The sequence below is a fragment of the Marmota monax genome, unplaced genomic scaffold (genome assembly GCF_021218885.2).
Source record: "Marmota monax isolate L192 unplaced genomic scaffold, Marmota_monax_Labrador192_F-V1.1 WCK01_AAM20220418_F8-fsc00251, whole genome shotgun sequence".
Taxonomy (NCBI): Eukaryota; Metazoa; Chordata; class Mammalia; order Rodentia; family Sciuridae; genus Marmota; species Marmota monax.
The window spans coordinates 748028-775806 of NW_026694546.1; the positions used below are offsets into that span (position 1 = coordinate 748028).

Genomic DNA, 27779 nt, shown 5'->3' on the forward strand with positions numbered 1-27779 from the left:
AATGGGGCCATAGAGAGCACATCTCTTATTGGCTCCTTTAGTTTGTTTGCTTATGGGCTTAGTGCCCTGCGCTCCCAGCCCAGGGATGTGGAAGTGGATTTATCTGGGAAAGTAGCAGCTTAAAGGTCTTTATTTGGCTTTGTCAGCGAATAGAGAACACCACTGAGCATTTCAGAGAGAGACAGCCATTGATCTCAGAGCCCTGGCTCTGGCTGACCTCCAGAGACTAACTCACCCCAAGCCAAACTGATCCATCTGCACAGAGCTGGCCTTCCAGGGAATGTGTTCTAGCCCAGAATCTGGGGTGATCCTGCCTTTCCCTCATTTTCTATCTATGTCAATAAATGAAGCCAAGAACCCAAATCTTCCATCGTTTATAGCATATCTTGAGAGGACATATAAATTCTGCCAATGTCCCCCCATGCCAAAAACTTCTTGGAAAGTTGCTGCTTACGTGGATGAATTCGGAATACCTGGGTGTCACACCCTGCATTAGCCTTGCCAATAAGAGATGTGCTGTCTATGACCCCATTAGCACATGTTGCTTACTTAAAAAGGCAGAGTGCTACTTGTCCCCACTGATTTCCCCATTATCTAGCTGTTACTAGTTTTTGTTTTTTTCTTTCAAAGAAAAAAATTTTTAATGAGCTATCCTTTTCTTTGTTACCTCCACCCCCCATTTAGAGCTACATAATTTCATTTATTTTTATCTACCTTACTGGAAAAGTGCTTAAGGTGTGTGTGTGTGTGTTTTTTTTTTTTTAAATAAAGGAAAACAACCACATAAAGTATGAGAATAAAAGAAGAAATTCAGTAGTAGGGATATACAATGGAGACAGAAAGTAGCTCAAAGAATGGTGCTTACCATCTGCAGCTTCCTAGAAGTCTTTACAAAGGTAGACCTCCATGAGAGGAATCATAATAATAAGGTGTTTGCTCAAATCAAGTGTGACTTTTCTTTTTCTTTTTTTTTTTTTTTTAACTAGGGATTGAATCCAAGGGTGCTTTGCCACTGAGCTACATCCCTAGCCCTTTTTACTTTTTATTTTGAGACAAGGTCTTGCTAAGGTTTTCACTAAATTGCAGAGACTGGCCTCAAACTTGTGATCCTACTGCCTCAGCCTTCTGAGTAGCTGGAATTACAAGTGTGTGCCATGGCACCCACTCAGCAGTGTGTCTGTTCTTGATATTAAAATGGGAGAATGGATACTGGCCCAGAAAGAGCCCCTACAAGAAGCACACAGTTAATTTAGTTTTTTTTTTTTTTAAGAGGCAATTTTTCTAAAAAACAAAAAAAGTTGAAATTATATTTCTTATCCACATATACAGTGATGGTGTTAAGAATTTTATTTCACTTATTACTTAATGAAGGATCTAGGCAAATGTTACCAGTGATTCAAAGAAAAAGTCCAAGGAATTTATAAGTTTACTTGGAATAAGGGATGTTGACATATATTTGCAAGTAAATGAGAAAGGGACTTTTTCAAGGAGTGAGAAATGGAAAGGGAAGTCTATAGAACCTGGGCCAGAAATAATTTATTCATAAGTTTATGGTTATGACTTATATATACCCTGGGGTATAGCTCAGAGGTAGAGTCCTTGACTACCCAAGCACATTCTAAGTCCTGGGTTCAATCCCCAAAACCCCCCCCAAAAGGGAAAAGAGTTATATTACATTGCTACATTATTATCTATAACTTATAGGTTTGCAAAATATCTCAAAGGTAATAAAGGGCAGGAGTCAGACAACCTGAAGGTCATGCTCTTAACAACGTACAGCTTTTCTTTCCACCACAGACACCCATTAATCTATTTTATTTTATTAGTCCAAATTTCTGTTTTCTTCTATCAGTCTTCAGCAGGCTCATGGAATTTATAATCAGCTAAAAGCCCAAATCTATTTAAGACATGCTGCTGTTAAGCACTGCCCCCCACCCCCATCCCAAGCCAACATTTTCATGCTGCTCACCTCTTATGTTTTATGTGGCTTCCTGTCACCTCTCAGGTCAAATGCAGACTCTGCCTGCATGTGTTTATTCATTCCTTGAGCAATCATTTATTTTTGCCATAGTGCAATTAAGGCACAGTCCAGTCGTCAGACCCCTTGAGAACAGGGGATAGATAGATGATTCAGGTAGGGGTGTGTGTGTGTGTGTGTGTGTGTGTTTTCAGGGAGGATGTCGGGAGGGTGCTGGTTATAAGAAGGGGACAAGGACTTCAGAGAAATTCATTAGAAATAATATTCCAAAAGAAAAAATTTCCATTGGGGACAAGAAATATCATATAACCCATTGGAAAAATAGTAGGTACGTGCCCCCAACTAGGATGAGGCAGAGATGCGAGGGACAGTTGAAAATGAAGCCATGGAGAACTTAGAATTCTCTTGGAGAAAGGCCATGTACCTGGTGAGAGTTTGAAGGTCATTTTCAACATCAAGATACTTTGATGGTCTCTAGATTTGTGGGAAAGATGTGTGGGTCAGTGGGTGGAGGGATGGACAGGGTGGATGAAGTCTTTATAACCTTATTTCCCAACATTTCTCAGATAAGTAAATATTCTTCAGTCCAGGCTAAGTGGCTCAATTGCTATCTCACTGATTATTTTTTGTTCATGCTCCTGAATTGATTCCTCCAGCACCCACGAGGAGCATTAGGTTTAAATCCCAGGCTGCTTTCCTCTCCCTGCTACCTAGGAGACACATGGTGTATCTCCACCTGACGTCATTTGCTGGAATGCAAATTAATTTGAATCATAACCAATTTTAATAATAATTGAAGCAAGAGAATAATTAATAGACACCTGCTCATTAGAGCCACTTTCTCATTGTTAATCACAAGAAGGTGTGGTTTATTACTGACCACCAGAGGTGGGGGGCATCCAAAGTTCCGTGGTAAGATTTACACACAGTTTGATTTGCACACGGTTTGCTTATATCTCACATGTAAAATAAGGAATTCTGATTTTTAAAATTTTTTTCTTTTGATACAGGGTCTCATTAAATTGCCAAGGCTGGCCTCAAACTTGTGATTCTCCTACTTGAGTCTTCTGAGGTTCCAGGATTACAGGCCTGAGCCTGGCTAGGAACTCTGATCTTATAGCTCGCTTGTTCTTTGATTCTACTTATTAGCATTCAAGTTCCAGACCTTTTTATGTTGATGGCCTCTTAATATAATTGTGTCACTTAATGTAATGAGGAGGGTGATATATAAATGTATCATCACTGAGACCATCACCAGTTTCAAACCTGGACTACATGGTGATTTATAATTCCAGGTTGCTCCCAATTCCCTTTGCACATGCGCCTCGTGACTGCCTGTCCTTAGCTTTAAGCGTAGCTAGTTGATTCCTTTTCATTCATTTTTCATTTGTCTATTCAACAAATATTTTCAAGTGCTTCGTCTGCCTGGAGTCTTGGTATTTTCTTGTATTTTTATTTTGAAGGTAGAAGTCTTCAAAATTCACAGACAAGCTGGGCCCAGTGGCACATACCTGTAATCCCAGCAACTCAGGAAGCTGAGGCTGGAGGATGGCAAATTTGAGGCGAGCCTGGGCAACTTAGTGACTCCGTCTCAATATTCAACATAAAAAGGGCTGGGGATGTAGCTCAGTGGTACACCCCTGGGTTTAACCCCCAGTACGAAAAAATAAAATGAAATTCACAAAATAATATTAAGCAAAACATGGAGGGCAATAAAATTCAATCAAACATTTTGTTCTTAGAAAGAGTCGTTAGTCTTGAAGATAGTTACTGGGTTAGTTTTTCACTGAGGCTAATGCAGGATAAAAGGCTAATCTCACTTGTAATTCTTAGCAGCTCACTCAGTAACCATTTAGTTATTTGATCTCCTTGGTGCTTACAGTTTTGTTCCCTTGGAGTTGGGGGTAGGGGACCAGGTCGGGAGTGCTTTGTCTAAGACACAGAAATGTTGCTAGAAATTGTATTTGAAGACTCACCAGTCAGGCAACATCACCTACCAAAAAGAATGTCACAAATAATGAGGAGACCCATTCGAATCATACAGAATATTTGTGAAAATATTCTGCCTCCAACACTTCCTCTCCGTTGTATCTTTGGATATGAAATAAACAGGCAAGTTGGCCTGTCTGTAGTAATCCATTGAAAATTTATGGAGCTTTTGGAATAAATGGTTAACCATGACAATGGAAAGATAAGAATTCGAGAGTGTAGGACATTTTCTCCCACTGAAGGTTGACTCTGGGAAGCTTCCAAACTTTGCAAGCTGAGACTTTCAAAAATAGCAGAATTTCATTGATGGGTATCCAGTTAGGGTGTCATCGCCATGCCACTTAACGTTCCTGAGGACACTCTTAACCAGCTTCAAGCAGGGACCTACCAACTGGCAAGAAGTAAGTACTAATGAAGAATGCAAGATAAGAAACCGAAGTGTTTTATCAACAGTGTCTCCAAGTTTTACACCCTCTTGATTGTTCTCTCTGGTTAGAAAGTACTTCTTCTCTAAGATGTTCTTGAGCTATTGAAAGCCTGTGATAAGGAGAGTTTATTTGTATTCATTTACCTTCATTTTAGTTTAACTCAAGCTTACAGTCTTTAAGTTTTTTTTTTTTATTGACCTAATTTACCTTATACTGTTTTCAGTTGATAACCATAAAATGGGGTTCTGTTTGTTGAGCAGAAGGGAAGCAGAGAGTGAATGCAGCCATTATCTTCGCCTTAAGTCCAGTGCTAACTGGGATTCCACACCCCCCCTGCCCTGCCCCCAGGAGGTAGAGAGGGTAACTGAGGGTATTTGTCCTGTGAGTCTCCTGCAAGGAGCCTCAGATGTGAAACTGAGGTTGTTTCAGCCAACCACATCTCCACCATGTTAAAAGAAAAGTAGATTGTGTGTGTGTATGTGTTTTACATATATATATATATATATATATATATATATATATATGTATGTATGTATTTGGTTATAGTTGGACATTTATTTATTTATTTATTTTTATGTGGTGCAGAGGATCGAACCCAGGGCCTCACAGCCCAGCCCTCTACCGCTGAGCCCCAGCCCCAGCCCCAGCCCCAGCCCCAGTCCCAGATCACATGTGTTTTAAACACAGTGTCATTTCTCAGTTTTCTTTGGCTTGAATCGTCTTCAGTAATGCCAACCTAAGAAGGGAAGTTCAGTTTTCTTTAGTTTCCAAAATTCTTGGGGGGACTAAATAGGAGGGGCGGGCAGGGGAGACACAAAATGAGATTCTTCATAGCACAAAGGAAGACTTGCGGGAAATGAGAACCCTTTCAAATATGTGTTTTTATAGGAGCCTTTGAATTTACAAACCCATTTGGTTTCTCTTTTTCTTTACCAGTATTTCCTTCACCTAGGGCCATGTGCTAAGGGAGAAATCAAGAGGGGATGTTAGTGAGATTTATTGCACCTTACCTTTGGGCAGAGTTTTGCTGGTTTTTTGAGCTCATTAACCTACAAACTGCATTAAATCCTAAAAGACAAACAAAAAACAAAAAATCAAGGCATGGGTAGGGAGTAGCAATGTAAAATGTTTCAATTTTACAGATGAGGAAAAATGGCACAGAGACATTAGACAACTTGCTGAAAGCCTCACAGCCCTTTTCTTTTCTTTTTTCTTATTACTGACCAGGCTGTTTTAACAAGTAGGTGCTTCATTTGGGGGTACACTTGACACTGACCTCCACTTGAATTGCACCTCTTGGAGATCTATGCCTATGCACCTGAAGTACATTTTGTACCAAGTATGTGTGGATGTTCTAATTACTCCCTGCCAACTTGTGCCAATTTACTTACTGTTTGCATAGGAGGAGGTGGAATGAGGGTAGGGTAGGGAGATGCTGACTCTAATGATCACCTCACAAAATTTTAGGCCTTTTAAAACCAATCCATTAGCTTTTTTTTTTTTTTTTTGGGGGGGGGGGGAGGGATGCTAGAGATTGAACCTAAAGGTGCTTTTCCATTAAGCTACATCCTCAGTGCTTTTTATTTTTTTATTTTATGGCAAAGTATCACTAAGTTGCTTAGAGCCTTGCTAAATTACTGAGGCTATCCTTGAACTTGGCAATCCTTCTGCCTCAGCCTCCTGAATCATTGGGATTATAGGTCTGTGCCACCATGCAGGGCCTCAATCCATTAATTTTTTTTATGCAGAGGAACTGAGCCCAAAGCTTGGAGTGCCTTGTCCAAGGTCCCAGCTTCCTTCTCAGCAGCAGGGCAGGAAGGAACCCAGAGGTTTCAGTCCCCCAGAGCTCAGTCCCCTGGTCCAGTTCTACATGGAGCTGGGGTGCAGATGGGTAGTGATTCTCATCCGTGGACTGAGATGGCATGTCTCTAAAGCTCTGGGGTGAGGGCCTGTTTACAAACATCTACTCCCATTCCCAAGAGCAGGCAGCTCTGCCTGGGGATGAAGCTGGAGCCGGGAGAGGGTACATCCAGGGGCATGTGAAAAACAGGAGCAAGAGGAGCGCATTTCAGACCCAAACTCATCAGAGACAGGTGTGTGCGGTGCCTGGGACCAGGCACCTTCCCACCCGCCTTCTCTCTGTGCACTCACTTCTGCCCCCTGCCCCCACACCATTGGCAAGGCTGATATTACTTTCTAAAAAGTCTGCTTCCCAGATTTTTTTTTTTTTCTTTCTTTGCAATGATTTTTTTTTTAAGTTTCTTGTTCTTTTTTTTTTTTTTTTTTCCAGGAAATAGGACGCAGATCCCTCAGATTTCACAGGACTTGTCCCTCCCGGCCCACAGTGAGGCCCAATAAACACCAGCAATACCCGAGAGGGCTCCTACACAAAAGGCTATTAGCTTTTAATTGAAACCCGCCCCCCTGTCCCCCCAGCCCGCCCCAACCCCTTCCCGGAACAGGAACTCGGGGGCCTTTGTGAAGCAGGGCCTTATAACCGCGGATTCTGCCCAAATGAAAGGGGTCTCGAGCTGACCCAGGGCCCTGAGATGCTCTTTTGCGCCCCACCCCCTTCATGGCATACAAAGGCTTTTCATTTTCTGAGCAGTATTGAAATTGGAGGACAATGGAGGCCAAATCCTTGCGGTGAGGGTTGGGAGCTGGGGGTGGACAAAGGAGAGCCGATTTGGGAGAGGAGGAGGGCTTGGGGAGTCCATCCTTTGTTGTGTTTCTCTTTCCAACCCATTACCTTAAAAAAAAAAAAAAAAAAGGGGGGGGGGGGAAGGATAGCAAAAATTGGCCCATAAACTTTTGTAGGCATCTTGACATCACTTCCGGGCAGCTCCCAGGATCCAGGCAGCTTGAGAACTGAAAATTGAGAACCACTATTTACAGTTTTAGTTGAAATTATTTTAAACCCTCCCAAAGGAGTGCTTTGATATGCAAACATCTCTCCCAAATGGAGATAATTATTTATGGAGATGTGGCCCTTTGAAGGGGGAAGCTTGGAGCTGGAGCTGGTGGACTTTGAGGCTTCCAAGGAAAGGAAGCAGGGCCCAGATAAAGAGAGGCTGGATTGATAGCATCTTCCTCCCCACCAAACTGAGCCCCCTGGGAAGAAAAGCTGCTTTAAAGAAGAAACCTCCCCGAGTTAAGGCTAACAGTTCAGGTTACACCTCTCTGCTGTCATTGTCCCCACAACTGTATTAAGTTTCCACGAAAATCTCCTTTTCTCATCCCTGGCTGGGTGTCTTATCTTTCTGTAGGAGAAGAAAAGAAAAAGGGGAGACTTAAATAGAATTAATTTCCTCCTTCTGACTTCTGAGGTCCCCTGTGATGTATGTGTATTGTCATGAGGCAGAAAGGTACCTGGGAGTTTGGGGTGGTGAATACTTTTAGTGTTGGTTGGTAGATTGATCTTCAGAGATCACAATAAATGTTAGCACATGCATATTGATATAGAAGATCCTGTGATTAGGACTGTAATGACTTAGGATCCTACTCTTTCTCTTCTCCTTGATTTTAGCACTTTGGCCTAGAGAACTAAATGCCCTTCCCCCCAACCTGCCAGCGGCTTTCACCTCTAAGACTTGTCTGACAGCTTTCAAGCTTGCTTCTGGGAAGCAGTGTCCCCTCCCTTCCTCTTACCCCAAATTGATCTCAACTATATAGCAGCCTTCTCTGTTCTTTCAAGTTGACCAAGTGAGTGAGATTCTTGGGCCTCTCTGTGATGGGGAGATGGAGGTCACTGGTCCAGAGAATGCTAAGCTTAATAAAGCCTCCAGCTTCTGTTGCATCAGTTTCTGGGTCTTTAGTTTCCCTTACTGGGTGCATTTCTTTCACCAGGGAACAGACAGAGCAGTAGCTGAGACCTCTTGCCGTGGAGAAGAAGCTAGGTGAGGGGCCTAGGCAGCTTAAATTCAGCACAAGGTCTCTGGCAACCTAGTTGGAAAATTCAAGGGCCTGATTAGAATTTGATCAGGGAGAGAAACTTTGCCAGATGTCAGTGTTTTCTTCTTCTTGTTAATTGAATTTACTTTTAAAAGCAATTTTAGGTTCATGGCAAAACTGAGCAGAAGGTATAGGGATCTGTATATATCTCCAGCCCCACCCCAGGCAGAACCTCTCCGTCATCAACACCCCACCCAACCCCACCCCCAGTGGGATGTTTGTGACAACCTGTGAATGTACATGGCACATTATCATGACCCAGAATCTGCAGTTTACATTCAGGTTCACTGTTGGTATTGTATATCCTTGGGTTTGGACAAAGGTGTGATGACAGATGTCCATCATTATAGTATTCTAAGGAGAAGTTCACGGCCCTTAATTATCTGTTCCACCTATTCACCCCCCTCCCCGCCCCCAGTGTTTTTGAATTTGGCTGCTGATGTGGGTTTATCAGGCACTCAGAAACAACACTATTTGTTTTACCTTTTTAAAGGCAGCACCCTCATTTACTAGATTGACTTGGGACTGCAGATACTAGGAACCAGTTTTTTTTGTAGGAAGGGGCTTGGAACACAACTTTCCTAGAACCTCAATTCTATTTATGAGAATTTCTCTTAGTCACGTTTTGGTTTTATGAATTGACAGTGGCTGGGTGTGGACTTCTTGGAAAAACTAAAGTTGATGGGATATCATCATTTCTTGGCCTGAGCCCTTGGCATTCTTATCAGAACAGTTTATCTGAATGGGGAGAACCACTTCAGCCTCCAAGCAAGGCTAACTTTACAGATGAAAAAGCTGAGACTGAGAAATTTGGAACCGTGGTCGAGGGGACGTGCCAATAAGAAGCTAAGATCCTCACACACAAAAAAATAACTAGTCTCTTAAAAAAATCAACAGTAAATATATCTGTTATATCAAAATTTTTAAGTCCCTGTTGACCATTTTCTCATTTCAATAATATTTTCCCCAGAATAGTATCAAAACAAGGATTTGGATAGCCTCAGCCCTTTATTAGTTAGATTTTTGTTGGAAGGGGAAGCACAAGGGAATTTTAGGGTCTGGCTGAACTGTGGTATATTGCAGTGATTGTCACATAATTATATGCATTTGTCAAAATTCTTAGACACCAAGAATAACTTTTACTATATGTAAGTTAAAATGTTAAAGTTTTAAAAAGAGGGGGGGGGACTTTGTTGCAATTCCAAAATTAGGGGATATTTCTGCAACTAAGTAGGGAAATCTTTCTCCTAATTTTTTAAATTTCATTTTGCTACATATGGATTTCCAAGAATCATCTGTTATCTCAATAGATGCTGAAAAAGTATTCAATAAAATACAAGCCCCTCTTCAGGTTCATAACACTAGAAAAAACTAGGAATCATATAGGATCATATCTCCCAATGGAAGAGCCAAAAGGAGGGGGCTGAACAGTCCCCTTTCCTTTCTCAATTCCTCTCACTTGGGTTGGAAGACTGGACCAACCCCATTTCAAAGTGGGTGTGCATGCTCTTCTCCCTGAAGTTCATTAACTTACATCATCTGTTTTGCGTAAATGTCTGGGCATCTGTTTGACTGTAGTGAGTTAGGTTACGCCCATTTCAATAATCTCCCCTTTTATTGTTGTGTAATTGACCAGTTCAAACAATAAGTTCAATTGCTGGACTCTAGGAGTGGGGGTGTCACCCAAGGAAAGGAAGAAGCAAAGAAAGAAAATCAGGGCAGCATTTGGAACTAGAAAATATCAGAATTAGAGGACTCTTTGGAACGTCTCTGGTTCATTCTTATTCCCTCCTCCTTAAGGCTTAAGATTGGTTTTTAACAGTCTGCTTTTAGCTGCAGCACGGAGGAACCCAACCAAGACCTGGTGAACTCTGTGTTTCTAAAAGCCTTAGACAAGCATTCCCAGGAAAACAGACCTAGCTTCTGGGCTGATTTCTCCAGTCCTGAGAGAGAGAGGGCCCAGACCAGTTTCTCTCTGACTGGAGGCTGGAATTTTAATCCTCAAATATGATTAGACCACTCTCCTTACCCTCCCTGCCTCAAGATTATAACCATTTTTTTTTTTACATTAAATCTTAGTTTCATCATTTTTAAAAAATATTTTTTTTAGTTGTAGATGGACATAACTTTATTTATTTGTTTATATGTGGTGCTGAGGATGGAATCCAATGCCTCACATGTGCTAGGCAAGCGCTCTACCACTGAGCCACACCCCAGCCCAATCATGAGATTTTTTTTTTTCTTCTTCCCCTTTCTGGGTGTTGGGGATTGAACTCAGAGCCTTATATGAACTAGGCAGGCAAGCACTGTACCACTGAGCTACACCCCCCCAGCCCTTAAGGGATTTTTTTTTAATTGTTTTAAGTTGTAAATGGACACAATACCTTTCTTTCATTTATTCTTATGTGGTGCTGAAGATGGAACCCAGTGGCTTGCATGGCTAGGCAAGCACTCTACCACTGAGCTACAACCCCAGCCCCTGGAATTTTTTTAAAAGAATTTAATTTTAATCCACAAGCTTTGACAAAGGCATAAATGAGATAATCTAATACTAGCATTACTCTTCACCTGTTTTTCTTTGTTCTGCTTCAGGTGATGTAGTCTAACTTTTGGTGATGAAAGGATAAGATGCAATTGTTAGGATTTCTTTATCGCACAAGTAGACGTGGGCTTATCCTGTTTCTAATTCCTCTGTCTTTTTTTTTTCTTTTTGGCAGTACTAGGGCTTAAACACAGGGACACTTTGCCATGGAGCTACATCCCCCACCCTTTTTTATTTTATCTTGAGACGATTGCTCAATTGCCCACGCTGGCCTTGAATGTATGATCCTCCTGCCTCAGCCTCCCAAATATAGATGTGCACCACTGTGCACCCAATCATTCTGTTTTTCTGGTACCCTGATTGTGCTTGATAACCAACTGAGGTAAGCTTGTGTGCTTGTGCATCTGTATGTGTGTTTTAGAGGCAAGAAACATCTTTTAATTCTCTTTGTGTTAAACCTGATTGTGTATTATGTTCTTGTGTCTGCAGTTTATAGACCATAGGATTTATGCTCTCATGTCTTTGTGATCTACTATTAGATGAGAGTGGGATCCTTCTCCAGCTTTAGTTCTGAGCCTTTGACTCAAAAAAGAATTCCTACATTAACTAAACAAGTTTTAGTTGTGTTCACAGTTTGGCCTCCATAATGCCCTCTGTGACCCACACAGTGTCTCCACTGACATGGGTACAAATATCAGTGGAATAAATGCCCAACCAGCAGATTCCAGGCCCGCAGACTAATGGTTTCCAGTCTTGGATGCACATTAGAATCATAAAAGATTCTGTGTTGGGCCCCACTCACTGAGGGCCTGATTCATTGTGCCTAGGGTGGGGCCCAGGCCTCTACTTGTTGAAAGCACCTTAGGTGGTTCTAATACGCAACCAGAGTTGAGACCTTCTGACCTAGACTGTGCACATGGCTTTCTTATAAGCATCATCAAACCGGTTGAAAGCCTGAAGGGCTCCCTCCAGACTCACCTGGCTGAGGATCCTGCCGTAGGTTTTCCTGGAAGTTCACTGTGCTTATCTTTCCTAGGCCTTGACGGTCTGCCTCACCCTTTAGGTATAATGGAAGAAGGGCATCTTTTCTGCTTTCTGTCCCCCCTACATTCAGTGGTGGGCATGCATCTGCGTAGTGTCTCCTAGGCTGTCCTAGGGGACTCTTCTTATAGTTTGTGAGCAATGTGTCCTTCTTAGCCTTGGACTGGAGATGCTGTCGTTCCCCATGAGCCAGTGGTATGTGACAGGTTTCTGTCCTTGCAAAGAGGCATCCCTTCTTGCCCCCTGTGGCAAAGAGGTAATTTTCCGGGCCCCATAAAATGCAGTTAACAGTGGGACTATGTGAACCTAAGAGGTTTATTGTTTTGAAATATGATTCATATTTGAACAATTGAGATCAGCAGTGATCTGGTTAGCACTGAAATAGCTACTATTAAGATCCTAATCTATGAATCAGAGAAAAAAAAAGATACTGGTGTCTATTTAAAGAAAGAATAGGTGTGTAGGTCTACGTGCTCTTGGTCATACTGGGAAGTAAATAAAGAGGGCTGAGAGGGAGACTGTCCTGATGGATGGATGGAGCTGCATTGGAGAGCTGACTCTTAAGTCCCAGCTCTTTGACTTGTAGGCTCCAAAACAGTCACCCACTAACTATGCTCTAGCCTTAGTTCCCTCATTAGCCAATTGAGGATTAGTACCTACCTCAAAGGTTTTTTTTTTTGGCAAAGGATTAAATCAGATAATGCATGTGAAAGTTTCTTTGCAAGCTCCAAAGTACTCTATAATTATTAGCTGTGACTATTCATTTGAAAAACTGGCTTTTTAAAAATGAGCAGCTCAATTAACCTTCATGGTGTGCTCTTCCCACAGGCCAGCCTGGGGCTGAAGCAACTGCTGGGGTTGTGGGATGGGCATACAGGCCTGCCTGGGAGCCTTCACCACATCCTTCACCACATCTCATCTGTCAGCCACATCCTCATCCTTTCCCCTCTGAGCCACCGTTGAACTTGGTGAGGTCACTAAGCAGGAGGACAAGGAAGTATGACCAGAGAAGGGGAAGAGGAGACAGTGGGCTCAGGAAGCAATGGAAAGGACTTTGCCCTGGGGTTTGCTGGTGGCCGTGGGGTGGGGGATGGGGAGAGAAGAGCAGTTCAAGAGGAAAATAGGTAACTGCTTATAACTTCTTGAAGGCTCTGTGCCAGGAGCTTCTCAGGCCATGCCGTGTTCCCGACTTGGTGTGACACAGATTCTCTCCTTGACCAAACTTTCATCAGACTACTGAACCTTCTTTTAGGCCCATCTGTGCATTTCCTTGTAAAATCCAGTTTTAGCAAAGAACCCTGCTAAATCCCTTTATCAAGAACGACACCCCCCCCCCCCATCGGATCACCCTCGATATCTGATTGGCTCTTTATCCTCCACTGTCCCCAGGTGATGTCTGGTTACCCAGTCTACAACAAGAATCTCCTTACCCTGGATGTTTCCACCTAGTTATTTGCAGTATACTGATCCCCAACCCTGCTCCTTGATTCTGCATTCCTACTCAGTGCCCATGCTGCATTTGAAATTGAGACCCATTTCTCTCCTTGCACGACCAGGTTCTGTTGTAGGACTCCATTGCTGGGCTCTGTTGCTGTGGTATTTATTCTTATCATGATGGACCTGAATAAAATCTTCCTTGTCAGTGATTTAAGTAGTGCCATCAAGTAATTTTTTTCTTTAACAGAAGGATCCCTAGGGATGTGCTGGAGAGATGTTGGGCTCCATCTGATACCAGTACCCACTACAGATGAGCCCTTGGAAGCCTGTGGAGAGGGCACAGGAGTCATTTGGTGATGGAGAAACCAGTTGTGTATCTTATTTCTCAACTGCTGCTTGTTGGTCTCCAGGCACACTGAGGGGAGAGCAGCCCCAGAGCCCCCAAGTCCTGAGGCTGCCTGAGTATTTTCTGACACATGTCGACACATTCCAGACCACTGTGGAGAGAGGGGTCCTCTAGAGGTGATACTCCCAAATAGTCTGGGGACCAGCCGGCACGCTAGCCCAGTAGATCTGCCCACAGCTCAGGGAGTCTTATTTATGGCTAATCTCCTATTTCCTTTTTACTAGTCCTATACTGGTCTCTTGTTCACAAAAGTTGCACCATTTTGTTTGGTTACACCAGATCCTTCTGTAGGAATGTTACGGCAATGCAGGCAGAGAGGTTCAGAGATGATCGTGGACTCAAGGCAGGCTGAGAACAGGCTCTAATATTCCTGTACCTAGCTTCTTTGAGGAACCAAACCTCCCTGTTGGCTCCTCTGTGGGGCAGAACCAATGAGGGACTGGTCCCCTCTGGGCAGTTCTTGCTTCCTTACAGCCTTGCCAGAATGCTGTTAGCGGGACACATTGACCACAGTTTCCTAGCACTGTCAATCTACCAGGCTGGGTACCGAGGTTAACTTCTCTAGTCCTCTCCAAAACCCTAGAAGAGGGACGCCATCCTTGGTCTCATTGTCCAGATGAGAAAACTGTGGTATGAACCAGCTAAGTAACCCATCCAAGGATCACAGGCCTCAGTAAATGGTGGTACCAAGAGCCGCACCTGCAGGCCAGACTGCAGAATCCATAAGGTCTGACAGATCTATCCTTCCACAATCGCCCTGGGGAATTTGGAGGGCTGGATTTCTTTCAAAGCAAGGGGATAACATTTTAATTCTGAATATTAACCTCTCATAGACCCTCCAATTGAAGACGGCTTAGTACAGGGAAGAAACCTGGCCTTTATCTGGGTTGACCTGCTTTATAGACACATTCAAAAGAAGTTGAGAGAAGGGACTCTTTAATCCTTGATCACATTAGCCTGATGACACTGCTTCATTAATCTAAGTGGCTAATAGGCAAAGTGGGTCAATCCAGCTTTAATATCCACCAGACATGGCCACAGAGCTGCGGCGACAGTCTCCCTTAAGGACAAAGTGCTCTTCCTCTGAACTCTCTCTTGGCAGTGTTCTGGAAGAAGGGACTCACCCTCTCCAGGGAACTTCCCTTTCTGGCCCATGTGATAAATAGTTTATATCATCATTTTTATAAATGTGCTCAAACTATATCTCAGTGGGTTAGGATGGCTTAAAGCTAGAAGTTTAGAATGTTCTACTGATAGGTAAATATTTGGTAAAGATGATGTGGAAATTGTGTGGGTTCTTTTTTCTTTTTCCACTCCAGGGCCCAGGTGTGACAATCAATCAGAAGTCTCTGTCCCATAGCTAAAAGGTGATTTTAAGTCTGATCAAAAAAAAAAAAAAATTTTTTTTTTTTTGGTACCAGGGATTGAACCCAGGGCGTTTAACACTGAGCCACATCTCCAGTTCTTTTTAATATTTTATTTAGATATAAGGTCTCGCTGAGTTACTTAGCGCCCTGCTAAGTTGCTGAGGCTGGCTTTGAACTCACAATCCTCCTGCCTCAGCCATCCTGAGTCACTGGGATTGCAGGTGTGCACCACTGTGCCCAGCTTGTGACCCATATTTAATGCCCAGTTAATTGTTGCACTTAATTTTTTTGGTACACTTATTTTTTATATTGACACATCAGCACACACACATTGATGTTTAATTTTGGCTCTATCACCTCCATAAACAGGGTATTGAGCAACTTAATGATAATAACAGTACTGGCATCTGATATTTACCAAGCAGATACCAGACATGGTAATGTATGTCAGATATATTTTAAGCATATTATGATTATTATTTAAATTTTATTGAACTTCCATGCAATAGGTGTTGTTATCTCCATCTTTACCAGTGAGGAAAAGAGGCCCAGAAAAGTTTAATCATTCAAGGTTACACAGCTTTAAGTGGCAGAGCCAAGATTTGAACCTGGACAGTCTGACTTCCAAGCCCACATTCTTTAACTGTAAAGCTAAACCACTCCAGCTCTGCAATCCTCATTTACTTTTCTTAACAACTGGATGAGGTAGACAGAATTATTCCCATTTTGCATAATAGGATACCAGTGCTTAGAGAGATTAAATAACTTGTCTCCTGATCACACAGCTAATAAGTGTTGGAGACAGAGGGATTCAAACCCCAGCCCATTTATAAGGATGTACTCTTTTTTTTTTTAAGAATTTAACCTTTATTTATTTGTTGTTTATTCGTTTTTACGTGATGCTGAGGATCGAACCCAGGGCGCCACCTGACCACGGCAGGCACTCTACCACTGAGCCACAACCCTAGCCCTGACATACTCTTAATCATTTATATTTCCAAATAGGACTTTCCAATAACCCAGATCACTTAACTATTCATTTTTCAGCGTATATTTAGAAGACAACTGTTGTCATTCTAAGAACCATGTTAGATGGTAGGGAAATAACAGAGAATGGGCCAGGTATGCATACAGCCCCCACCTTCATGGAGCTTTTGAAGGCAAACATCTGGATGTCTCTTGTCAGAGGAGGACATCTCACCCAGTGTTCTTTCTCTCTCTCTATCCTCCTGTGGGTAAGAATATGTCTTTTGATAGAGACACACTGGCACATACACACATACATATCCCACCTTCTGAGGTGTAGCAGAAACTTATGACATAGGATATGTGTCATCCTTCTCCCCATCCCAGGGTTTCCTGGTTCCTTTCTCCAATTCTCCCACCATATCCTTGCTCACCTTGAGCCTCTTCCTCCAGATTTACTTGAAAACATTCTACAAAAAGAATAACAGCATCCACAGACTCCTAAATTCTACATTCAGGACTCAGTCTATCCACGGTTTCACAGAAACCATTGCATAGTCACGTAACAGCATTTCTGTAACAACAAAAATGTTGCAAACCATTATTTTATAAGATCAGCTAAATTCATGTACCTTTTGACTTGCTGTCTTATAACCAGGGCCTGACACCAGTGATTTGTGCAATCAGTGTAATTGTGACTTGGTGCCACAAAACTGCTTTATGACCCAAATCCCATGGCCTATGTCTCTGTACTGTTCCTTACAGGTTGTATCAGTATTGTTTCCTGCTTGAGTTTGCTGTGATCGATATCTTCCAAGTTTTTTTTTTTTTTTCCTTAAAGTGTTTTTGGAAGTTTCTAGAATTGTGCCTAGGGGATTTTCTCATAGGTATTTGTATCAGTTTATACTTTCCTGATTTCACCTGATTTTTTTGTTATTGTTGTTGCTTTGCTGTTTTTCAGAGCAAAGATAATTGTCCCCAGGCCATGGGTACAAACTGGCCTGATCCAGGGAACTTTGCTTTCTAAAAACCTAATGGAACATTTGCCTGGGCTTGGTGAATGTGTTTTGTTGGGAACTCAAGGCTAAGGAAATTTCTGAGTCCCAGGTGCTACTTTTTAGGAAAGGCACATCCAGAGGCCAAGGCTTTTTTGTTTTGACATCAACTCTTTGGGGGCAATCTGTAACTGGGTACCCTGAAAAATAAGGCACAGGTGACACCCTTAGAGGGATCTTAGAGAAAAACATACTTTGCATGAGAATGTCTTCCCATTTCAGGCAGAGAGTATGTGGCTTCCAAACTTCCCACGGGGCGTTGATGGACCTTTAGCTCTAAATGTTGCTTGCAGTTTGCATTTTTATGTCTCTGCCATCACCCCCTTTAATAAGAGATGGCCAGGATTGGAAGCATTGATCTTGAGAGGTGGGGCTCAAGAGGGGTGCGCCACCTTCTGACCCTAGATTGCTCTGTTTGCTTTCCACAGGGACCTGATGCCCAGGACCCTGGACGGGCAGATCACCATGGAGAAGACGCCCAGCTACTTTGTCACGCGGGAGGCGCCCGCGCGCATCTCGGCCATGTCCAAGGACACCAAGCTCATCGTGGTGGTGCGCGACCCGGTGACCAGGGCCATCTCGGACTACACGCAGACGCTCTCCAAGCGGCCCGACATCCCCACCTTCGAGAGCTTGACGTTCAAAAACAGGAGCACGGGCCTCATCGACACGTCGTGGAGCGCCATCCAGATCGGCATCTACGCCAAGCACCTGGAGCACTGGCTGCGCCACTTCCCCATCGGCCAGATGCTCTTCGTGAGCGGCGAGCGGCTCATCAGCGACCCGGCCGGCGAGCTGGGCCGCGTGCAGGACTTCCTGGGCCTCAAGCGCATCATCACCGACAAACACTTCTACTTCAACAAGACCAAGGGCTTCCCCTGCCTGAAGAAGGCCGAGGGCAGCAGCAAACCCCACTGCCTGGGCAAGACCAAGGGCAGGACCCACCCCGAGATCGCCCAGGAGGTGGTGCAGAGGCTGCGCGAGTTCTACCGGCCCTTCAACTTGAAGTTCTACCAGATGACCGGCCACGACTTCGGCTGGGATTGAACGGACCCGGGCGGTGTCATTTAACCATGTGGCTTATATATTGAGAGAGAGATTATATGTATGTAAAATGTACAGAAATCTATTTTATAATAATTTATTTTTAATTCATAAGCAATTAATTCACTAAGCTGCCTAGCCACACTCTTTTTAGAGAGTTAGCTTCATGATCTGTTAACATTCCAAAGTGTTTAACTCTGAGATTTTGTTCGAGTCCTCACAATTGATGGTGCTTCCATTTTGTTTCTCCCCCACCTCTCCCCATTATATTTAAAAAGAAGAAAAGCACAACTTGAGATTTTTGTTGTTACGGGTATCCAGCCTTCAATGGCTGTCCCCTCGTGTCTTGGGTTTCACGGTCCAGCTTCTGCGACTCATCCTGCCCAGTGTACCTCCTAGGAGCGCTGAGTTGCCTCCATTCTGAAGGTCAGACCTCACCTAGCGGCTTCCCTCGTTGATGTGGTTTTATTCCCAAGGATTCCAAAACACCGCACTAAGGTGCCTCCCCACCTCCACTCAGCACACGGGGGAATCGCCACGCTGTAAAGGGACATCACATCCTTTTAGAGTCTGAATGACAGGGACCATTTACTTTAACTTTCGATGTTGAAGGCCGGCCCTGTGTCCCCTTCTGCCCCATTCCTTGGTCCATTAACCACCTTGAAGTGTATGCACATGCTAGCCCTTCTTTCCCAGGTCACATGTAGTGACATGCTTGGGTGCTGCTTTAAAAATAAAGATGATCTCTTCTAATCTGCATGAGAGTGCCCATGCTCCTTTCTCCAGGCAGATAGTTCTGGTGCGACACACCAAAGAATCCCATAGGCTTTTGAAGCTACTGGCACAAACCCAGGGCCTGGGTGTCAAGACCCATGAAGGTCAAGTGTATCCCTCACTGTCAGCCAAGGTGTGGCAAGGTACAGAACTGTCCAGTGTTGGATCATAGGTCAAAGCCTCAATAGGGCAAAAAGATTCCAAAATGATAGGCAACCTGGCAGAGGAAAGAAATCCCTAGCACTGGAGCTTGATATCTCTTTGGAATTCTTAGCTCATCCCAGTATGACAACATGGTCTGAAGACAATGACCAAACTGCAGGAATCCAGAGTGTCTTTTGTAAGGACATGTTGGGAAAGCTGGCTCCAAGTTGCCTGTGGATTCTTGAGCCTGACACTTGTTCAGCCATCCCTTGTTTTAGCCAGGTCTTGGCAGAAGGGTTGGGGCATTGTTACTATGGTGTAAAAGGCTTTCTCTATAACTCTGTGTTGGCACAGTAGTTGGGGGATCCTTTGTTATGACTAGCCAGTGGGTAACCATATAGCAATATCACATAACAACATATGTAGTTCCTCCTCAATTTCCTAAATCCAGAGTCCTTCTACCACAAAGGAACGGTTGTTATATTTACATCAAGGAATATGTAAGAAGACACTCACATTGTCAAAATGGCTTGATATTTACAAAGGATTTCTTTGTATATTTTATGGGATAACCTGCCAGATCCAAGTCAGAAAAGCTGTATGAAAAGACAAGCTGTATGGAAACCAACCAGAGATGTCCCTGGGCTTTAAGTGACATCTTGATCATCTGGCTTTGTATTTGTCCATGAATTTTAGCCCAACTATAGCCTGCATTTAGGGCGACCCCAGAATCATAGCATAATTCTCCACTCTTGCTGTTTGAGCGTGAAAAACACCTGCGTCAGGGTGTTAATTGGTTGTGCATTTTTCTGTTTGGAAGGCTCATTTGACATCAAAGTGAGAACACTTCTTTTCAGTTACAGCATAACCTCTCTTGACCTTAAAGGCAGTATGCAAGTCCTTCACCTAGTCCTGCCCCATCGGCCTTCCGGACACTCTTATGGTCTGACATGACTCACCATGGAGATTGCAGAAAAGTTCAGAGAAAGGTATGCCACAAAACTGTACCAAAATATGTATGAACTTTTCCTTTCCCTTCGGGTCCCTGCCCTCTTTCCAAACAGGACGATTTTTAATTAAGTTGTTTATCCCCTGCTTTCAAATAAGAATGCAACAGGAAGTTTTTAGATAGGAGGGTCATTTAGTCATGAACACTGAAGTGGGTCAAAATTCTATTCTGGGTCAAGTCCTTGAATCCAAACAGATGTCGATAATCAGTACTGATGGAGTAGGGTAAGTTTTTTCTATGTGAGACAAATAAATCAAATGTCATATGCATCTCTTCATAGGACTCTGATAGCTTGTAGTTCCTGGCTGATCCGGATGCAGCTTCTGCCCCCAGGTTACACCACATCATGTGATAGTTACTATAGGACCCGCATGTCTTCTTCTTAGGGAAGTTAGGCAACATGGAAAATTAAGCCTTGGGTTTCTTCCTGTTCTAGCCATCTGCAAGGCCACCAAGCTTAACTTTTTAGCTGCTAGAAGAAAAAAATACCATTTCATGTTTAGGCAATTTGTCCCAGCATATGTTTGGTTTTCTTCCAATTTATAGAAAAAGCTCTGGTATTCATCCAAGTATTTTATTTCTCTCAGTTTTGTTTTGTTTTTTTTTTCTCACTAAAAAAATAAATAAAAAGGTTAACAAGAAATTGGAAATTTTTAAAAATTATTTCTACCTTTCCAATGTTTTCTTTGAGGCGTTTGTGTATAGTAGTCTATTAACTTAAAAGGTGGTACCTGGAAAAATATTTTAGGTATAAGGATTATGGAATAAAATTTTAATTGGATGACAGAAGAGCAGAAATTATATTTTTCATGGGATTCTTTGGGGGAGTCATTTTGAGTGACTTAAATTTTAGACCTTTGGAGAACACAGTTGCAGGTCCTAGCAGGATATTCTCATAAGAAAGGAAAATGGAAGGTTCTAATAAACTAGAATGATTTTAGTAAGTATCTGAAATGTTGATTCAGAAGTCCATGTCATTTCCCTTCTGTTTTTCAGGAAGAATGGTTAATAAAACTTAAAGGTGTGGTTAGATTTTTTTTTTCAGTTTTGTAACATTAATTTATGACTGAGTTACATTCAGCCCAGTAATCTAAAAAAATACTGAACAAATTCTAGCAGTATGTCTTCTATAACCTGGATGTTAGAATAGCCAATATGTACAAAAAAAAATTAAATCAAGTATTTTGTCCTATGTATAACACAAATTAATTTTACACAGAGAAAGATGTTTCTAGGAAAATGAAATTCTGGTAATTCATACTATTTCTTTGTATGAACAAATAAAATATATTTTACCAACTTGTGGGTACTTTTATGTTTTATAATGGGTTGAAGATGAAAAAGGTACAATATTTTATTCAATAACTGATCACACATGTGCATGCATACACATACACACACACAAAGTAATTCTCAGGCAGGTTGATTTTTTTTCAGATTATAAAGGACTCAATTCAATAACCAATAAATCCACAAGTACTTGGGATGAAATTTTTTTTCTTTCCATTTTTTTTTTATGCAAATGGCTCTGGACATAAGATAGGGTAAGAGGAGCCCTGAACCCTGGAGGAGCTTAAACCTAGCCCCCCACCCGCGAAGTGGTATCTGTTACATGGGATTCCAAGAAGACTAAAGCGACTATGTGTCAAGTTTTTCAGAGCCACATATTCAGGCCAAGATGGATGCATGTAGGCAGCCGAATGTCACACAACAGGTGTGATATGAGCAAGCACCTAAGGCTGGATGGCACTGTATAACAGCATCTGCAGTGTTCTCCTGTTGTATGGAGATCCTCTGTGAGGTCGAGACAGAGAGGGATCTGAACAAGACAATCTGTATCTTGAGTTGATCTCTTAACAACCTTCTGTTTTCTTTTGATACATCACCTGTACACATGTATGATTATTATTGACTACTTTAGATGTTTGTTTCACTTTTTTTTTTTTTTTTTTTTGGTACCAGGGATTGAAGCCAGGGGCGCTTAACCACTGAGTCACATCCCCAGACCTTTATATTTTTTGAGACAAGAGTCTCACTGAGTTGCTTAGAGCCTCACTAATTTGCTGAGGCTGGCTTTGAACTCACAATCCTTCTGCCTCAGCCTCTTGAGCCACTGGGATTGTAGGTGTGTGCCATCATGCCCAGCTCTGCTTCATTTTATTTGACTGAATTTCAAAAGGATGTGTTACAATTTTAGTGAATAAAAAAAACATGATCTCTTGCTATAAAAGTAGGTCTTCATAAAAGAAAAAATAAGTGCAACAAAAACAAAGCAATGCTATACATTTCTAGCTGGAGAGAATAACTAAAGCCACATTAGTCTTTGCCTTGGGCTCAATGCTGCTGGCAAAAGTTGTGCTGAGAATTGCATCTTGCAAGAATGAAAGAATTGAAGAAGTCCGACCTGCTCAGTGTTGCTTAGGGTTGAGCCCATGCATGCATTAAATCTGAGCACCCTCTTCCCCCAAATCATTTCCAGTAGCATTTAGAGCTCTTGCACTTTGGGAAACTGTGTTTTGTGTGACCTGCAGCAGCCTCAAACATCTTGTGTTGATGGCATCTCTTATTTGCATCAAAAGGACACATCTAGAGATTGACAACCACCACCTAGGTTTGTGCAAGTAACCCTAGGATACTTACATAACAATAAAATCATATAACCAGTCATGGCTCAAAAACTTTTCCTGTCACTAATTGACACAAGTATGATAGTTAATTGGAGCATTGCTCTTTTTTTTTTTTTTTTTGGTGTGGGGGCGGTACTGGGGATTGAACCCAGAAGTTCTCTACCACTGTGTTACATCCTCAGTTCATTTAAAAAAAAAATGGTTTTGAAGGGGCTGAGGATGTGGCTTGGTGATAAAGTGCTTGCCTAGCATGTGCAAGGCCCTGGGTTCAATCCCTAACATCATCCCAAAAACCCCCAGTTAATTATAAAAAATGAAAAAAATGAGTCTGTGAGACAGGGCTTATTAAATTGCTGGAGTTGACCTTGAACTTGTGATCCTCCTCCCTCAGCTTCTCAAGTGGCTGGGATTACAGGCATGCAATCTAAATTAGGTTCTCCTCTTATATCAGTCCAGAATATTCAATCCCCTTCCTTGAGAGCACTTGCCACGTTTTGTAGTTACATATGTATTTGTGTGTTTGATATACTTTTTGCAGCCATCATCTACAATCTGCACGATAAAAATGATCATAGTTCCTTTTAATGAACACAGTATTTTTGCTGGAACCTAAGAATTACATAATTATCTGTTGAATGAAGAATAAGGGGTTTGGATTTTATCCTGAGGGCAAAAGGATAAAGAGTTTTAAACAGATGAGTGACAAGATAGTTTCAAATGGAAGGAAATAAAGTGATATTTTAAAAGCTATTTTTTAAATGGGGTATAGTATGTCTTAAGAGTTTTTCTTACGGTTTTGAAACAGTAAGGATCTTGGATTTTGAAAAGAGAAGGCTTTGGGCTTAAGTCTGGATGAGAAAGGAAAGTTAAAAGTGTACGTACTGGGGACTGGGTATGTAGCTCAGTGAGAGACATCAGCCTAGCTTGCATGAGGGCCTGTGTTTCATCCCCAGAACTGCAAAGAACAGGGAAGAAGTATATGTACTAAAAAATAGGTAAAACATGACTTCCTTGGGGAGAGGAAAAGTAAATGAAGGGATTTAAATGTTCTTGAAGTGATAGTGGTAGGCCTTCAGGAAGACCTAGAGAAAAAGACAAGGAGACAAAGTTGTTTCGAGAATGTTCTCTGGGGATGGCCAGGTCTCAATGGGAAAACAGGAACATTCCCTATGGAGGAACGGGGAGTGCTCAGGATATGTATCAGTTTCTGCCAGCTGCTTTAACAAAATATCTCAAATTGAGCAGCATACAACAACATAAATTTACTGTCTCATAGTTTTGGAAGCCAGACATCTGAAATCAAGGTGTTGGTAGGGACACGTTACCCCCAAAGCTCCTAGAGTCCCTCCTTACCTTTTCTAGCTTCTAGGACCCTCAGGCATTCATTGACTTATGGCATAATTTTTTTTTTTTTAAAAGAGAGAGTGAGAGAGAGAGAGAATTTTTTTTAACATTTATTCTTTAGATTTTGGCAGACACAACATCTTTGTTTGTATGTGGTGCTGAGGATCGAACCCAGACCGCCCACATGCCGGGCGAGCGCGCTACCGCTTGAGCCACATCCCCAGCCCATAAAAATTTCATTCTTGGCCTTTGCCTTCCTATGACTTCTTCCATCCATTCTGGTCACATGACATTCTCTTCCCTATATGGGCCTGGATCCAAATTTTCAATTTTTTTTATAAGGACATCAAAAGGACACATCCTTTTGAAATTCAGTCAAATAAGAATAAAGCAGAGCTGGGCATGATGGCATACACCTGCAATCCCAGCAGCTCAAGAGGCTGAGGCAGGAGGATTGTGAGTTCAAAGCCAACATCAAGACAGATTGGATGTGGGTTCCTCTTAACAACCTCATCTTAATTTAATCACAACTGCAAAGACTCCACTTCCAAATAAGGTCACAAACTTAGGTGTTGGGGGTGCTGGTGCTTCAACATATTTTGGGGTGGGGGGCATAATTCAACCTACACAGCAAGGCTGACACTCAACATAAGCAGTTATTTGGAGGTGCCCTAAATGCCTTCCCATGTTCAACCCCAAAGCATTTCTGAACTGCTGCAGGCATTGTGACCCTTTAGAAAGGGCCTATCAGAGACCTCAAGCTCTGCCCATGGGAACGAAGGGAGGTCTTGGAGAATTGTGTGAGAGGAAAGTGAAACATCACAACGGACCCTGAGGAGACGCTAACCTCCAAAGGGAAAGACAAGCATGGAGATCCTGCGGTTATGTCCTAGTTGTTTTATTTGGCTATGAAAGACAAGCAGGAACTGGAAAGGCTGTGGAACTTGGGAGAAGCTCAAGTTAGAAGCAGATTAGCACTTGAGGCAGATGATGGTAGCTGGTGTGAGGAATGGACCAAAGAGTTGGGAGGAGAGGCAAAGGGGTCCCTCAGAGTCTGAACCAGATGAGGGGTGATGGCAAGCAGGATACCGAAGTGGGTTGGAGATGGAGGAAAAGTCCATGGATTTGGGAACCACAGAGAGCACACACTGAAGGAACTAAGGGACAGAGGCACCAAAGACAAACAGGTTTATGACTTAAACCCTTGGGTGGATATTGAGGCTAAAGGTTAGGAAAGGAACAAGGAGGAACCTGTTGTGGCAGAAACTCAGACATTAAGAGTAAGAGCCTAGATGGGGTGGTGGCCAGGGTAGGGTTTCGATCTGATGACTATCCCCGGCTTTTCCAGTTGTCTTGCTTTTCCAAATGTCCCAATGTGGGTACCATCCGAATAGTATGAGCTTCTTAGGTGTCTGGGAACCTGGAGGGTCCGGTGTACTGTTGGGAGCTAGAAAAAATCAGCCTAGTGGGATTTTTTTTTTTTTTTTTTTTGGTTTTAAAAATAATTGGAGGTCATATTTCCTCTCTAATTAAAGACTACCCTGGACTTTAATCATCTAGGAATCTGTGTTAGGCAGCTTTCCATTCCTGTAACAAAATACCTGAAATGATCAACTTATAAAGATGAAACGTTCGTTTTGCGTTCACAGTTTCAGTTCATGATCAATCGATCCCATTTGCTCTTGGACCTGTGGTGAGGCAGCACAGCATGGTGGCACTGCCCAGTGCTCCTCTGCAGGGTGGGTGTTTACTCCATGAGGGCTGGTGAGGCCCTGTCCCATGGCACTGGGGGACTGGCTTCCAGCCAGGGAGCTTCCCCAGTCCCTGCCCATGAGCCCCTCCACATCTTTCACTCTTGCTTTTCACCTCCCACCACTAAGGGAGCTGTGGGGAGTGCTGTGAACAGGAAGGTCACAGCTGCCCAGGTGTGATGATAGGATGCAAATGTGAAGCAACCTATGCTTCAAAGGTGGAAAGTGCTAAGCCAGGATCTCAGTCCCTATTTGGAAGCATTTCAATCTTTCCCAAGTGGGCTCTTTTGATGGACTCTCCCTTTACCCTTTATCAATTACAGCCCAGCTCAAATTCTACTTCTTTTTAGATTCATTTTGGAACATTGTTTTTTAACATCTGCTGCAGGTTTTCCCTGTACTGTACTTTTTAGCCTTTTGTGATTGTATTACTCAAAGTTCACCAGCAAATACAAGAATCAGTGGTGCGTTATATAAATATATTTATCTGTATGCAGATCTATATATACACATATCTGCATATATAGAAATGCACCTCTTTTATAGATCCACAAACATCCATCCCTCAGTATCCATGAGGGTTTGGTTCCAGTTCAGTTCACTTTGTGGATTCCAAAATCTGTGCATGTACAAGTCCCTTCTATAAAATGGTATATTATTTGTATTTAACCTAGGCATATCCTCCCATATGCTTTAAATCATCTCGAGGTTAATTAGAATACTTAATACACTGTAAATGCTATTTTAACAGTGGGACTGTATTGTTTGGGGAATAATGACAAGAAAAACATCTGTCCATGTTCAGTACAGATTTAATTTTCTAAAAATACTTTAAATCCGCAGTTGTTTGAATCCTGTGAAATCTGTGGGTAGGAAGGGCTGACTATATATAGAAAGAGATTTATTATAAAGTATTGACTCACGTGAGTCTGGAGGCTGAGAAATCCTACCATCCGCCATCTGTAAGCTGCAAGCCCAGGAAAGCTACTGTGTTTACTTACAGCTTAAACTTGAAGGTCCAAGAATTCGCAGTTTGAGTTACACCCAATTGGATGTAAATCACGTGAGAGCAAGGACCTTATTTTGCTCAGTGTTGGTTACTTAGAACCTACACAGTACCTGGAACGTAGTAGGCCCTTAAGGTTTGTGCTATGTGTTTGAATGTTTACCGGACTATTCAGGGTCATTTGAGGTGTTCCCTTCTCTGCTAGGAGATTATCAGCTTCTCCATGCAGACATTCAACACCAACAATGACAGTGACTATAGTTACAGAGGGCTTCCTCTGAATTAGGCAGTGTGCTGAATACACATGTCATCTTATTTAATGGTCCAAAATTCTCACCAGGGAAGCAGTCTTATCGTCCCCATTTATGGAGACAGATGCCATCGCTCAGAAAAGCTAAGTCACTCGCCCATGGTCACACAGTAAGAAGGTATGATTCAGAGCTGTGATGGAGAGCCCTGGCCAGATTCTTACTCCCAAAACCACAGATTCCCACATGTCTGTTCATAGATGTGTTCAGCGGATCAACCATGGTTCTGGCATTTAAAAAAAAAATCATTTGCCAATCTTAAAGAAATCAGAGATTTTTTACAGGACTGTGTAGAGTCCTTATTACCATATTATAGGCAAACTGAAGTCTGAGATCGGCGAAGTAGATACCTAAAGGGGTTATCCTGTTTCCAGGGAGCTGAGTGAGGATGTAGATGTCAGACGAATTCTGAAGTCTATATTCTTTCGAGTAGGATCCTTTGCCTCAACTTTAAAAAATATATATTTTTAATAGAGGTCTTTTACTGCATAATTATAATGCCACAAATTGCTTTTATAATCTGTAGATCCAGTTTCTGTAGACGGATCACTTTAAGATCTTACTATCAGCCTGCTAAGCTGTCTTTTTCAGAGACATAGAGACACCCCAAAA

At 42.4% G+C, this 27779-nt stretch overlaps 1 protein-coding gene across 1 annotated transcript in view; it reads left to right on the forward strand.

Moving 5' to 3' along the window:
- Positions 1–21430, forward strand: part of Hs3st3b1 (heparan sulfate-glucosamine 3-sulfotransferase 3B1) — a 41602-nt gene extending 20172 nt beyond the window's left edge. The window contains exon 2 of the mRNA XM_046420707.2: positions 17589–21430. Within this exon, the coding sequence (XP_046276663.1) occupies positions 17589–18207 (619 nt within the window). The 3' untranslated portion in view covers positions 18208–21430. The remainder of the gene's footprint in view (positions 1–17588) is intronic.
- The last annotated feature ends 6349 nt before the right edge of the window (positions 21431–27779 follow it).